The sequence below is a fragment of the Salmo salar genome, chromosome 13 (genome assembly GCF_965601325.2).
Source record: "Salmo salar chromosome 13, fSalSal1, whole genome shotgun sequence".
NCBI classification, from domain to species: domain Eukaryota; kingdom Metazoa; phylum Chordata; class Actinopteri; order Salmoniformes; family Salmonidae; genus Salmo; species Salmo salar.
The window spans coordinates 92,758,096-92,773,381 of NC_138303.1; the positions used below are offsets into that span (position 1 = coordinate 92,758,096).

At 43.0% G+C, this 15,286-nt stretch overlaps 1 protein-coding gene across 3 annotated transcripts in view; it reads right to left on the reverse strand.

Annotated features, from left to right (window-relative positions):
• LOC106568251 (uncharacterized) overlaps positions 1 to 14,768 on the reverse strand; it is a 44,568-nt gene extending 29,800 nt beyond the window's left edge. For 2 of the 3 annotated variants that reach the window (XM_045692404.2, XM_014138421.3), the window contains exons 1-3: positions 14,275 to 14,768; positions 4,010 to 4,452; positions 1,489 to 3,877 (exon numbers count right to left, since the gene is read on the reverse strand). In XM_045692404.2, the coding sequence (XP_045548360.2) occupies positions 1,489 to 3,877; positions 4,010 to 4,452; positions 14,275 to 14,624 (3,182 nt within the window). In that variant the 5' untranslated portion in view covers positions 14,625 to 14,768. The remainder of the gene's footprint in view (positions 1 to 1,488; positions 3,878 to 4,009; positions 4,453 to 14,274) is intronic. The other variant, XM_045692405.2, reaches the window with a different exon arrangement.
• Positions 14,769 to 15,286: the final 518 nt, after the last annotated feature.

The following is a 15,286-nucleotide window of genomic DNA, read 5'->3' on the forward strand; positions in this document are numbered from 1 at the left end:
CAAGGGGTGCGTTTACACAGGCAGCCTAGTTCTGATATTTATTCCACTAATTTGTCTTTTGAACAATCACATCAGATCTTTTCACATCAGATATTTTTCTGAGCTGATCTGATTGGTCAAAAGACCAATTGGTGAAAAAAAGATCAGAATTGGGCTGCCTGCGTAAACACAGTCACAGAGATGCACACGCACATCCACGTTTTACACAGCACTGCAATTTTCATGAAGGTATTAGATTACTTTAGGGCAGGGATGGGCAACTGGTGGCCTGCGGCCCACCTTTTGAAGACCCTGGGATCAATTTCCCAATTATTTATTTTTTGGAACTTAGTCGGGGTCTCAACTTACTGTTGCGAGTTAGAATAGTAGACTACATAAGGTGCAATTTTGAACTTTGATTGTGCACCAGCAGTTTTACTGATAGAAATCTAAAAAAAATTGACTGACTAAGTTAGTTTAGCGGCCGGCTATCTAATTATCATGGTCGAATTACTGGCAGGGGGGCCCCCATTGATTTTGTTAGTCACTTTCACTCAGATATCATTTTGAAAATTGAAAACATTTCTCTCCACCCTATGGAAAAATGTGTAGAATTGCAGGAAATTAGCTGTAAAACAGCTTATTTTCCTCTCCGCCCCATGACAAAATGAGTGTGGTATGTTTGTGGGTACGCAGAACCGCAAACAACTGCAGCCCCTCATGATGAGTTTAGATTTTTTGTGGCCCCCACCCTAATCAAAGTTGCCCATATTTGCTTTAGGGGATTGTGCTTTAATGAGATGTGCATGTTGGAGTAGTGTTACGCGCCACACTGACAAACATACCATGACATCTAGCTTACACACTCCCTTCACACCAAATGCCCACGACACCAACACACAGATCTAACTCTTACCAAGCGTTTCAATTGACTTAATATATTAGACAGAACACTTTCCTGTACTAAAGTCTTTGATAAAGCGACAGGTTTTCTGCTCAAATCTGTATTTTGTGCCACAGCTGTACAGATCCAACAAAATCCTCCCAATTGCATCCAGCTTAGTTTCTACAAGCAGCTATACTGACTGTCCCACATCCATAAATCAGGCTTGTTGCCTGGCCTGATTAACTGGTTGTATAAAAGTATTCTCAGACAAATTGGCAGGTTTTCCACTCTAATCAGACTTGTGTCACCCTGCACTGACAGCACAGGAAAAGAGAATGTTAGCATAATTTACATAGTTCTGTTAGAAGATGAAAGAGGGTGTCTGAAAGAGTTCAGTGAGGATATGAGACAAGGACGTTAGTAGGTGTGTGTGGATGAGGAGACAGAGCAACAGAAACTTCAGTGTTGCTTTTGGAGACCACCAGCTGCTTTTGCAGACTAAATAAATAGTGCATCTATAATTTATGACACCCAAGGGGTAACACAATTCTGGGGAACTGAGACAGTGATGGAGAGTGTGTGTGTGTGTGTGTGTGTGTGTGTGGTTTGGGAGTGGGACTGACCTTGGCTTAACTGCTGATACTTTATTTGTTCGGCAGCTGATGGGACCAGTAGAAGAGGTTGTGGGGGTCTCCTCAAACGGGTTATTTGAAGAGTTGTCATCACATGAAGTGGTAGGAGAGACTTCCTCAAAAGGATTATTGCACACAATGGCCTCTGCCTCTTTATTCTGCTTCATTTGTTGTTCAACTTTGTCCAACTTTACCCTCACTTCCTCATGCCTTCGCTTTTCCTCCATCTGTGCATTCTTCTTTTTCTCCTTCTCTGTCATCTTCTCTTCCTGCCCTCTCAACTCCTCTTTTTTCATATTTTCTTCATCCACCCTAAACCTCTCTTTCGCCTCCATCAGTTCTCTCTGCTCCTCATCTCTTCTTCTCTCCACTTCCCTTTCTTCTTCAAGCCTCGTTCTTTCTGCTTCTTCCTTTCTCAACATCTCCTGCTCTATTCTCCTTATCCTTTCCTCCTCATTCCTCATCTTCCTCTGCTCTTCTTCCTTTCTCTGCATATCATCCTCCTCTTCCCTCCTTAGCCTTTCTTCATTTTCCCTAATCTTCCTCAGCTCTTCCTCCTTTCTCAGCCTATCCTCCTCTTCCCTCTTAATTCTTCTGTCCTTCTCCATCCTCTTTATCCCCATTTCCTCGCTCAGCCAATCTTCCTCTGCGGACTTCCTCACTCTTTCTTCCTCCTCCCTCATCCTTCTCTCCTCCTTTCTCAGCCTATCCTCCTCTCTCTTAATTATTTGATCTTCCTCCTCAATCCTCCTCCTTTCTTCTTCCTCCTCCTCCCTCAGCCTATCCTCCTCTCTCTTCATTCTTTCTTCTTCAGCCTCTCTCTTAATTCTTTCTTCTTCTGCCTCAATCCTCCTCTTTTTTTCTTCCTCCTCCTTCCTCACTCGGTCCTCCTCTCTCTTCATTCTTTCTTCTTCAGCCTCTCTCTTCATTCTTTCTTCTTCTGCCTCTCTCTTCATTCTTTCTTCTTCAGCCTCTCTCTTCATTCTTTCTTCTTCAGCCTCTCTCTTCATTCTTTCTTCTTCAGCCTCTCTCTTCATTCTTTCTTCTTCAGCCTCTCTCTTCATTCTTTCTTCTTCAGCCTCTCTCTTCATTCTTTCTTCTTCAGCCTCTCTCTTCATTCTTTCTTCTTCAGCCTCTCTCTTCATTCTTTCTTCTTCTGCCTCAATCCTCCTCTTTTCTTCTTCCTCCTCCTTCCTCACTCGGTCCTCCTCTCTCTTCATTCTTTCTTCTTCAGCCTCAACCCTCCTCTTTTCTTCTTCCTCCTCCTTCCTCACTCGGTCCTCCTCTCTCTTCATTCTTTCTTCTGCCTCAAGCCTCCTCTTTTCTTCTTCCTCCTCCTTCCTCAGCCTATCATCCTCTCTCTTCATTCTTCCTTCTTCCTCCGCAAACCTCCTCCTTTCTTCCTCCTCCTCCTTCACTCTGTCCTCCTCTCTCTTCATTCTTCCTTCTTCAGCCTCAATCCTCCTCTTTTCTTCCTCCTCCTTCCTCAGCCTATCATCCTCTCTCTTCATTCTTTCTTCAGCCTCTCTCTTCATTCTTTCTTCAGCCCTCCTTTCCTCTTCTTCCTCCTCCCTTATTCTTCTCAGTATATCCTCCTGTTCCCTCCTTAGTCTTTCTTCCTCCTCCCTCATCTTCCTCTCCTCTTCCTCTCTTCTTTGCATATCCTCCTCCTGTTCTCTCCTAGTCCTTTCTTCCTCCTTAATCCTCTCATCTTTCTCCCTCTTCAATCTTTCCTCCACCTCCCTCATTTTCCTCTCGTCCTCCTTTCTCAGTATATCCTCCCTCATTCTTTCATGTTCTTCTCTCCTAATTCTTTCCTCTTCTTCCCACCGCTCTTGTTCCTCCATTTCTCTCCTTTTCTCCTCTAACCTCCACTTTTCCTGGTCTTCCTTCCAAACCCTGTCCTCTCCCTCCACCGTCAGTCTCCTCTCCTCCTGTTCCGCTTCTAGCCTTATTTCTTCCCCCTCCTTCTCCGTAATCCTCCTTTTCTCTTGTTCCTCCTTCCTTATCCTCTCTTCCTCGTCTAACTTCTTACTCTCCTGCTCTTCCTTTCTCTTCCTCTCCTCATCCAACATAACCCTCTCTTCCTCCTCTGCCCAGGTCGAAGGCTGCTTCAGGGCCCTGAAGGAGTCCATGGAGGTGCCGGAGCTCTTACGACCCTGGGCCTTGCGCAGGTCTTCCATGGAGCCATGGCCTGAGCTGGCCAGGCTAAAGTTGGAGCCAGTGCGGGCGCTCCGGGGCTGGGGCTCCTCTGTGTACATGTGAGTGCCGTTGATGCACAGGTTACTCCGCTCTGCAAGCGGGGCAGGAATCTTAGAGCGCCCTAGGGACAGGGAACTGCCTGTGCGCTTATGGGTCAGAAACTTGAATTTATTTTTTCCTTTGGATGAGAAAGAAAGAAAGAAACGGGGAAAGGTTAGATCTGCAAACACATACTGTGTAACATAAGAGTTTTCTAATAGATCATGCTGCTATATTTTCAACTGAATGGACAGCCTGTGATGATCCTCACCTTCAGAGGAGTCCACATTGAGGCCTGTGGAGCGGCTGCCGCTCAGTGAGGAGTTCTTCTCAGGCAGAGGGCCAAGGACAGACATGGACTGAGACAGTCCGTGACGCTGCAGGTTAGACTTGGGAGAAAACAGAGACTTCAGCTTGTTTTTCTTCTTTTTCTCTCCTTTGTCTGCACCCCCCTTCCCTACCCCCTCTCCCTCCCCCTCGCTGTCCGTCAGAACCTGGGTGAAGGACGGTACCACGGCAGACGCAGTGTCCGACAGACCCTCCTTTTTGCCTCGCACCTTGTCCTTGAACTTTCCCAGGCGGGAGTGTGGCTTGTCTGTAGCAGAGAGGTCGAACATGCTGGCTGTCATGTTATTCTTCATAAACTGGATGTCCACCTGCACCTCTCCCCGGTCTTTGTCTGGCTTGCCTGCCTTGTCCAGCAGTTTATGCCATCTGTCGAGAGAAAATCTGTATTATTTATCAAAAAACTTCAACCGAATATAACTGGTATAAAACAAATGCTGTTCTTCTCCAAGAGATGTCACAAGAACTAAAGGTGTAAATGAATGTGAGGCAGTGAAAAAAAGAATCAACATAATATTCTATTTTTCAGATGCCTGCTGTCTCCTCCAGGGGTTCATGGCCATTGAAAATAACTTGACATATGTAGGCATTAACCACTTCTTTTCAGATAACACACACTGTTCAGACTGATCTGTCTGAACAATCCCAGTCTGCATAAGCAGAGGAAGGCTGAGGATCCAATAACGTATGTTCACCTGCCTCTGGGCCTCCCCTCCAGCTTTATAAAAGACTGTCTACATGTTGATAGCTTTTCACAAATAAAAAACGCTTTCACCCCTAGCATTGCTTTATTTAAGGATGCTATTTTTTCCCCTTTTTGTTGCAGGGTTCCAAGGGTTTATCATAACCAAGTGAATAATTCCAGTAAGTAGGGGCTGATGTCATTTTTCCTTTTACTGTTTAGAGTTCCTCCATAGAAAACGGTGATCAGTACAGTAGCTCTCTCTGAATTGGCCCAAGGGTGGAGGGACCAGCGGAAATGACTGATGATGCGGTGAGTGTTCTGGAGAGTCAGTGTTTGGGCAATAATAATTCATACTAAAAATGTTCACCGGCAGGAACATTATGCATTTCATTCTATTTCTGTCACTGTGCCGTCCTAATAAGTTGTTGTCACTACTCTGTTAAGACTGAATACCATGCCTTAAAACACTAATGTACCATAAAAGGCTACTAAAAGGGGAACCGGGTTCCAGGAGTGAAATCATTTTGCAATGTAAAATTGAATTGATAAATTACATTGGAGGGTTCTGAGAGTGATTTTTTTTCTCCCTCATCCCTGCTACAGGCTATCAAATCAAAATCAATTTTATTTATATAGCCCTTCTTACATCAGCTGATACCGCAAAGTGCTATGCACGCTAAATATTTTGGGAGTCAATTCCAATCAATTTAGGTTCATATTTAATTAATGACTTTAGAAATCCCCAGGCACTTGTCTATTTATGAATGTATTTCACAAAATATAAAATCAGAATACCATAACTATAATTCCTCTATGCCTAAAGTCTGTTTCATTTAGTGGTTCACTAGTACAGAAGATTCATTTTGAGGATATGAAGGTCAAAGTACAGAGACTCACATTGTTAGAATTCTTCAACAAAGAGAATTCTTCATGCTGACTGGTTCAATGACCCTCAATAAATCACTATTGTATAAAACATCAAAACAAGAGCGGTTAGTTTGTCTGTTTGTATTCTACATGTCATTATTATGTTATTCTAGAAGGTACATATGTCAAAACAATCACTAATTTATAGTTTGGAACTGAACAATTAAGAGCTGAGGCAGCAGTAAAAGTCTGTCAAGCAAAACCCATAAGGCCTGAGGTTGTCTGTTCCTCAAACTCTTTCCTGAAAAAACAACCCAGTTGAATTCTGGAAGGAAATGAAAAGGACAGGAAGAGACAGCTAGGGGCTTTAGATCTGCAAGGTTAGGGTGTGTGTGTGTGGCAATGAGTACCCTCTTGGAGGTTACAAAAACAAAATGAACACAATGCTGTGACTGCAGTTTCTTATCTTGAGTGAAGCACTCAATGTGAATCCAAACAAAGGCAATGAAAGAAACTGGCTACTCACAGAATGACAAATGTGATGAACCATTGAATGGGGTGAGAGAGAGCATCAACTCACTCCATCACTACAGTTGTGTTTTTTAGAGGACCGAATGTGGAAAGGTAGCACAAGGTAAGTAGGGGTGTCAGCTGGGGTGGCAGGTAGCCTAGTGGTTAGAGCATTGGGCCAGTAACTAAAAAGTTGCTGGTTCGAATACCCAAGGCGCTCGAATACCCAAGGCACTACATTTGGGAATTGCACAACAATCCAAAACAAAGCGGTCGGCTTGCTCAACCTGTCCCTCTATTGAGTCAATTACTGTGAAATGACATCATTGATGGACATTACTGTATGTCCTAGCTGTCATTACAATCCCTTGCGAACTGACGACACATATACATTTTTGTAAGTGCTATGAGAAATATTTTGAGCATTTACATCTCTGCGATGGAGACTGTATGAGAGAAACGTTAAAGATGTCACACACACACCTCCTCAGTCCTCACTTAATTTGGGTGTGTCCATGAGTAAACAGGTGATTTGTTTATGTAACACCTCTCCTTTATGAGAGAGTCCATTGAGTCTAAAAATACTGATCCAGCATGTAATATTAGGCAGCTTCACACACCCTCCTTTCATGTTACTGAGTGACTGAATTCCCCCCCCAAATACTCATCCTGTCCTTCTATTCCTCCCTGCTAGTGTGTGGAATACTGAGCCAGAACTTCAGGGAAAGACATGCCTGCTCCTGGAATTTACTTAGGGGGGTCACATTGCTTACAGAAAAACGACATGATTTCACGTGGAAAATCACAACTTCACATTAAATTTAACATGAGAAATCATGTGAAAACGTGTTTTTGAAACACTTCACGTCACAATTTTTCATGATATCACATGTTGCTTTACATGTTGTCATATGGTGTCACATGGTATCACATTAACTTCACATGTGATCATATGAAAAGATGTGTTTTTGGAACACTTACAAAAGGGATGGCAGTCACAACTGTTATATTGTAGTAGCTGAGTAGTTACAGTACCAGTCAAAAGTTTGGACTCACCTACTCATTCAAGGGATTTTCTTTATTTTTACCATTTTCTACTTTGTATAATAACAGTGAATATATCAAAAACTATGAAATAACACATATGGAACCATGTAGTAACCAAAAAAAGTGTTAAAATATATTTGTATTTGTTTATATGTTTGAGATTCTTCAAAGTAGCCACCCTTTGCCTTGATGACAGCTTATCGCACTCTTGGCATTCTCTTAACCAGCTTCATGAGGTAGTCACCTGGAATGCATTTCAATTAACAGGTGTGCCTTGTTAAAAGTTAATTTGTGTAATTTCTTTCCTTTTTAATGAATTTGATCCAATCAGTTGTGTTGTGACAAGGTAGGGGTGGTATATAAAAGATAGCCCTATTTTGGTAAAAGACCAAGTCCATATTAAGGCAAGAACAGCTCAAGTAAGCAAAGAGAAACGACAGTCCATCATTACTTTAGGACATGAAGGTCAGTCAATGAGGAACATTTAAAGAACTTTGAACATTTCTTCAAATGCAGTCGCAAAAACCAACAAGCGCTATGATGAAACTGGCTCTCATGAGTTACCTCTGCTGCAGAGGATAAGTTCATTAGAGTTACCAGCCACAGAAATTGCAGGCCAAATAAGTTCAAGTAACAGACACATCTCAACATCAACTTTTCAGACGAGCCTGCGTGAAATCAGGCATTCATGGTTTTAATTGCTGCAAAGAAACTACTAAAGGACACCAATAAGAAGAGACTTGCTTGGGCCAAGAATCATGTGCAATGGACATGAGACCGGTGGGAATCTGTCCTTTGGTCTGATGAGTTCAAATTTGAGACCAGTGTGTCTTTGTGAGACGCAGAGTAGGTGATTGGATGATCTCCGCATGGGTGGTTCCTCCTCCATGCTTCATGGTGGGTGGTGTGATGGTGTGTGGGTGCTTTGCTGATGACACTGTCAGGGATTTATTTAGAATTCAAGGCACACTTAACCAGCATGGCTACCACAGCATTCTGCAGCGTTATGCCATCAACTGGTTTGTGCTTAGTGGGACTATCATTTGGTTTTCAACAGGACAATGACCCAACACACCTCCAGGCTGTGTAAGGGCTATTTCACCAAGAAGGAGAGTGATGTAGTGCTGCATCAGAAGACCTGACCTCCACAATCACCCGACTTCAATCCAATTGAGATGGTTTGGGATGAGTAAAACCACAGAGTGAAGGAAAAGCAGCCAACAAGTGCTCAGCATATTTTGGAACTCCTTCAAGACTGTTGGTAAAGCATTCCAGTTGAAGCTGGTTGAGAGAATATAAAGTGTGCAAAGCTGTCATCAAGGCAAAGGGTGGCTACTTTGAAGAATCGCAAATATATACACTTCCGTTCAAAAGTTGTCACTTAGAAATGTCCTCGTTTTTTGTGTCCATTAAAATAACATAAATTTGATCAGAAATACAGTGTAGACACTGTTAATGTTGTAAATGACTATTGTAGCTGCAAAAGGCTGATTTCTTATGGAATAGCTACATAGGCGTGTTATCCCATCCAAATTAATCATTTTACTAAGGCTAAACTGATCATTAGAAAACCCTTTTGCAATTATGTTAGCACAGCTGAAAACTGTGGTTCTGATTAAAGAAGCAATAAAACTGGCCTTCTTTAGACTAGTTGAGTATCTGGAGCATCAGAATTTGTGGGTCGATTACAGGCTCAAAATGGCCAGAAACAAAGACCTTTCTTATGAAACTCATCAGTCTATTCTTGTTCTGGGAAACAAAGGCTATTCCATGCGAGAAATTGCCAAGAAACTGAAGATCTCGTACAACGCATTGTACTACTCCCTTCACAGAACAGCGCAAACTGGCTCTAACCAGAATAGAAAGAGGAGTGGGAGGCCCCGGTGCACAACTGAGCAAGTGTAACCGATGTGAAATGGCTAGTTAGTTAGCGGTGGTGCACGCTAATAGCGTTTCAATCGGTGACGTCACTCGCTCTGAGACCTAAAGTGGTTGTTCCCCTTGCGTTGCAAGGGCCGTGGCTTTTGTGGCGCGATGGGTAACGATGCTTCGTGGGTGTCAGTTGTTGATGTGTGCAAGGGTCCCTGGTTCGAGCCCAGGTTGGGGCGAAGAGAGGGACGGAACCTACACTGTTACACAAGAGGACAAGTACCTTAGTGTGTCTAGTTTGAGAAACCGACGCCTCACAAGTCCTCAACTGGCAGCTTCATTAAATAGTACCCGCAAAACACCAGTCTCAACGTCAACAGTGAAGAGGCGACTCCGGGATGCTGGCCTTCACAGAGGCCAACATCTCCATGGTCCATGTTCCCCCTTTAGAAAATAGTCGAGGGAGGGCTTGCAAACACAGTTCAGAGTTAGTAAGAAATCATTTCCAGCGGCTAGTGAGAATTGGCAGTGAGGCTGTTTAAACATTACCATTAACAGTTATCTGCTTTAAGTCAAACATAACACAGTCTGTGTGGGAGCTGGTAAAGCGACAGTCAAGTCCCTACCCCCTGAGAGGGAGGGAGAGCACAGAGACAAAAATGTGTTTGTTTTTCACCGAAAAACACTCCAGAATGTGAAGCCAATTCTGGATTTGGGCCCCGCAGAAATCAGGTACACCACAGTCAACAATGAGAAATCAGAGCAGAACAAACCATGAGGAAACTTCCTCAATATGGCTCAAAGTGTGTGTACATTGGTTTTATATAAGATTTTATGAAGCACTCAAAACGATAATCCTGTGGGATGCTGCAAAAGTTGATAGCCATTGTATACAATACTAAGGTGTATGAACCGGCATGGATATCCTTTGACCAGAAAAAGAAAAACATTTGAGAGGCTTTGAGGAGTGCATATGAAAGTAGGTCTGGGAAGAATTCAGGTCTGAGAAAACATGTTCTGCTGAAGTTTGGCATTTGAACTAAAGGGCAACGATAACAATAATGGTCAGATTAACCTATCACTGTCACACAGCAAAAAGGACTATCAGCCATGGAGATCCTTAGCCCCGTCTCCAGACTGACTCCTACTCAGATTGCATGAAACCAATTACCATCATGGAGAATGCACTCTCAAGTGGAACTGACAGCATTTTAGCACCAGGAAGAATATGACAAAATGTTTTTAAAAATCTGACAATCGAGCAAAAGATATGGTCATTTTCAAGTTTTCATAAATTCTTAGAACGTTTGGGTATTACATATACTAAAAAATGTGTGGAAATTCTATAGCAAAATAGAGTGGGAAAGTGGCCATGCGTTTGGACAATTAAATAAAACATCTGTCTCATCCAGGACTGGAGTCTATGCAGACCGGTGCACCATAGCCAATTAGAGCTACAGTAGGCCTTATGCAAACAGGCCTGCCATCATTCACTTTGAATTGGACTGTGTGTTTACAGGCAGTTGCAACAGCGCGACATTAGATCATTAAAACGCATTGGCCAAAAGCCACAAAAATACACCTGAATGGATTTCTGCAAATATGTCAATGCCACTTACATTTGCGAACTTTACATTCCTATTGATCAAACAACCATGAAAAAGGTAAGCTCTCTCTCCCTTAGTTATGCACATCAACAACAAAAAGATCAACTAATGTTAGCCAGAGAAAGGTGAGCTAACATCTAACGAAGGAACATTAGATACACCTTCAAACATTTTCAGCTAGTTGGCCTTCAAAATTGCACTGATAAACAATGGAGAATTGTAGCCTACTTGTCCTTCTGCAGCTTGCCTGCCAACAATGCATGCTTGTCTCAAACAAGCACCCAAAGCTAACTGGCTAAAGTTGGCTAGCTAGCTACTTCCAGACACAAATGAGAGAACACCTCACACTCTGACCATTTTACTCGCCCTGCCAGAGTTGGTTAGGATGTTTACATGTTATCTAGAGCTTTTGTGACTATTACTTTCGTTGCCTACGTTTATTGACACCGGCCATAATCAGCAGATGTTGCGCGTATGTAAATTCATCATTCTGCGCTCTGGCACACTCAGATGAGAGTGCTCTGAAATCGGAGTAGATAGATAGCATATCTCTTGCATTCGCAAATTCACTCTGGCTAACTGAATAACAGTTGTTCAAGTTCTTGCTAGCTAACCAAATGACACCTGCATCTCTAGCTGTGTATAGCCATCGAAAAACAATGAGGGGAAAATGTCAGTCACTCACCCACTCCTCCAATGACATGACATCCTCCTAGCAGCTAGCTAACGTTAGGCTCCGTGTTTTTAGCTTGCTACATCAATAGATGCGCTAGCCTATTAGCCACGTTATGACTGACTTGTGATCTTTGCCCTTGCTTGTTTGATTGTATTGTCATTCCCAGCCTTAGTTACATTCGTCCGTTTCTGTCACAAATATTGAGCCATAAAAGGTAATCAGAAAGATCAAGATGCCATAACCAAAGTAGACTTACTCTAATACAGTCTAAACAAGAAGCGTAACAGTGATAGGTTCCGTCCCTCTCTTCGCCCCAACCTGGGCTCGAACCAGGGACCCTTGCACACATCAACAACTGACACCCACGAAGCATCGTTACCCATCGCGCCACAAAAGCCACGGCCCTTGCAACGCAAAGGGAACAACCACTTCAGGTCTCAGAGCGAGTGACGTCACCGATTGAAACGCTATTAGCGTGCACCACCGCTAACTAACTAGCCATTTCACATCGGTTACACTTGCTCAGTTGTGCACCGGGGCCTCCCACTCCTCTTTCTATTCTGGTTAGAGCCAGTTTGCGCTGTTCTGTGAAGGGAGTAGTACAATGCGTTGTACGAGATCTTCAGTTTCTTGGCAATTTCTAACTAACTAGCCATTTCACATCGGTTACACTCACCCCCCTTTTGACCTCCTCTTTTTCCGCAGCAACCAATGATCCGGGTCAACAGCATCAATGTAACAGTGTAGGTTCCGTCCCTCTCTTCGCCCCAACCCGGGCTCGAACCAGGGACCCTTGCACACATCAACAACTGACACCCACCGAAGCATCGTTACCCATCGCGCCACAAGAGCCACGGCCCTTGCAACGCAAGGGTCAACCCTACTTCAAGTCTCAGAGCGGGTGACGTCACCGATTGAAACGCTATTAGCGCGCACCACCGCTAACTAACTAGCCATTTCACATCGGTTACACCAGCAATATCCACTTTCAAGAGTGCCCCCTTCCCAGACATCAGTGTGTGCACTGCACATCACCTGCTGTTGTGTATAGCAGCTAAATAAGCTATTGGCGTAGAGACAGCTTAGTGGGATGTATACTGAACAAAAATATAAATGCAACATGCAACAATTAATGATTTTACTGAGTTACAGTTCATATACGGAAATCAGTCAATTGAAATAAATTCATTAGGCCTTAATCTATGGATTTCACATGACTGGGCAAGGGCGCTGCCATGGGTAGGCCTGGTAGGGCCTGGCTCCCCCCAACAGATCAAGTTTTTCCTCACTAAAGGGCTTCATTACAGACAGAAATATGCCTCAGCACCCCCTCAGACAATCTCGCAGGTAAAGAATCCGGATGTGGAGGTCCTGGGCTGACGTGGTTTGCAGTTGTGAGGCCGATTGGACATACTGCCAAATTCTCTAAAATGGCGTTGGAGGCGGATAATGGTGGAGAAATTAACATTGAATTATCTGGCAACAGCTCCTGGACATTCCTGCAGTCAGCATGCCAATTTCACACTCCCTCAAAACTGGAGGCATCTGTGGTATTGTGTTGTGTGACAAAATTGCACATTTTTAGAGTGGCCTTTTATTGTCCACAGCACAAGGTGCTCCTGTATAATCAGCTTCTTGATACACCACACCTGTCAGGTGGATTGATTATCTTGGCAAATGAGAAATGCTCACTAACAGGTATGTAAACAAATTTGAGCTTAAAATTGAGAAATATATTTGTGCGTATGAAAAATGTCTGGGATATTTTATTTCTGCTCATGAAAGATGTGGCCAACACTTTACATGTTGAATATATATTTGTTCCGGATTATATTTCAAGAAGTTGTTGTGAAATAAATAAGCCTGCAGCCTAATTAATAAACACCTGCTGCTCAACTCTAACAAAGACTTCACTTAATGTGTGAAGGAAAACAGCAACAGTTTGACTGAAGACCCAGCAGGAAACTTGTTTGTTTATCCTATTTGCAGTATTTATTATATTATTTCAGTTAGACTGTGTCAGCAATAAACTGTACCAGCAAAGCCTTCCCAGTCATTCTACCATTGAGCAAGGAGCATTAATGAGGAAGGTCAGCCAGATGCTTCAGTAATGCAAACCCATTGGTTAGGAGAGGAGGCCTGTAATAAAATCAATGAATTCCTTTACAGATATTCAGAAAGAGAGAGAATACTGATATGAACTAAAGACTCACAGGAGAGGCAATTAGTGAGGTATTGCCTTTGGGGACTCCCTAAAAACAGGCCACTTCGATACATCTACGACCAGAAGTGACTTTTCATAGCAGGTTAGGAACATTTTCCTTAACCTAATTCTCATAACCTGCTACGACAAAGTCACTTCCAGTCATAGCTGTATCGAAGTGTATATTTGGGAATTTCGCTCATAATGGGATGTTGTGCTCCTCACATGCGCCACTTATGATCGGGCTAAATCAGTAGACTGCAAAGGCTGCTAAAACAAACAGTGTCACTCAATGGGAGGTGAAGGCAAGAGGAGCGAAGTAAAAAGCAACGGGAGAAAGCACTGTTATTCCATAGGCTTGTTCCACTCTAACAACTTGTTGTTGCATCTCTGCTGGGTGAATTAACTGACAGAGTAAAACTATGGGACAACATTTTTAGGCCTATGGCCTGCTCTTATAACTTACATTATAACATTTTGGTTTCATGTTGAGACAGATGATTATTATATAATTGGAATATGGTGCAGTCCCTGTTCTTGTATAATTACAACCCCTATTGAAGACATATTGGTGACATTGTGGCGCTCCATTATTGCCTTAGGCTATTTCAACAACTACAGTGATTCATTTTAAAAGGAATTATGGAACTTACTCCAAAGCCCTTTCTGGAGCAATCTAGAAATAGTAAGGCTGTGACTATTACTGGACAGAGACGAGAACACTCACTCAGTCTTATTACGGGATTTAACCTCGCTGAGCTCCAACAGGTTGATGACTGCTTGGCCGAGCAACGTGTCAGGTCCCACGAGAGCCCGGTGCATTACGTGGACGTGCAACGTACACTTTTCTGTGTTACGGTTGTGGAAAAGCGGCAGCTCGAACGTGGCCTCTTCCTTCCACACCGGTGCCACGCTCTTCTCTGCCACCGATGTAGCGAATTTATCCTTGGCCACTTGCATGATGGCGTATGCGTCGTTGGTGCCATTTCTCCCCTTTATCCTCAGGCTTCTTGCCTGAACCACAGTTACCTGTACACTGGTCGGATACCACTGTCGGCTCTGGTCTGATAGAGACATGGCTGACGCCTACGGAGGTTTAGCCCGAGGAAAACCTTTACCGTCTAGAAACGTTTCGGTTTGTTGAATAGAAGTAGATCAATTAGTGTACCTCGCAAGAGGAACAATTTTTACGAATGGAACGTTGCGGAAACAGCTGAGTGGGCGTGGTATGTTGTACAGGATGTAAGGCAGATTTTTGCAAGACAGGTCATTTGATGAGCCAAGGTACTCCCACAGATTAACGGAGCTCGGTTTTGGATCGAATGCCTGAGCTGAGAAATATTCCACCCACGTTATGAGGAAACATTATCCACTAGAAGAAGAATATAGTATAAACTTCATATTAAAGTAGTAGGCTATTAAAGAAAGTTGGTTTTAATTTAGATTTCCTGCTGAATACTGAAATTGGTTGAATCATGGTACAGTAAAAAAAAAAAACAGTGGTATTCAAAAACGTGGTCGCGACAAATATATTAGAAACGTCCCTTTTTCAGGACCCTGTCTTTCAAAGATAATTTGTTAAAATCCAAACAACTTCACAGATCTTCATTGTAAAGGGTTTAAACACTGTTTCCCATGCTTGGTCAACGAACCATAAACAATTCATGAACATGCACCTGTAGAATGGTCGTAAAGACACAAACAGCTTACAGATGGTAGGCAATTAAAATCACAGTTAT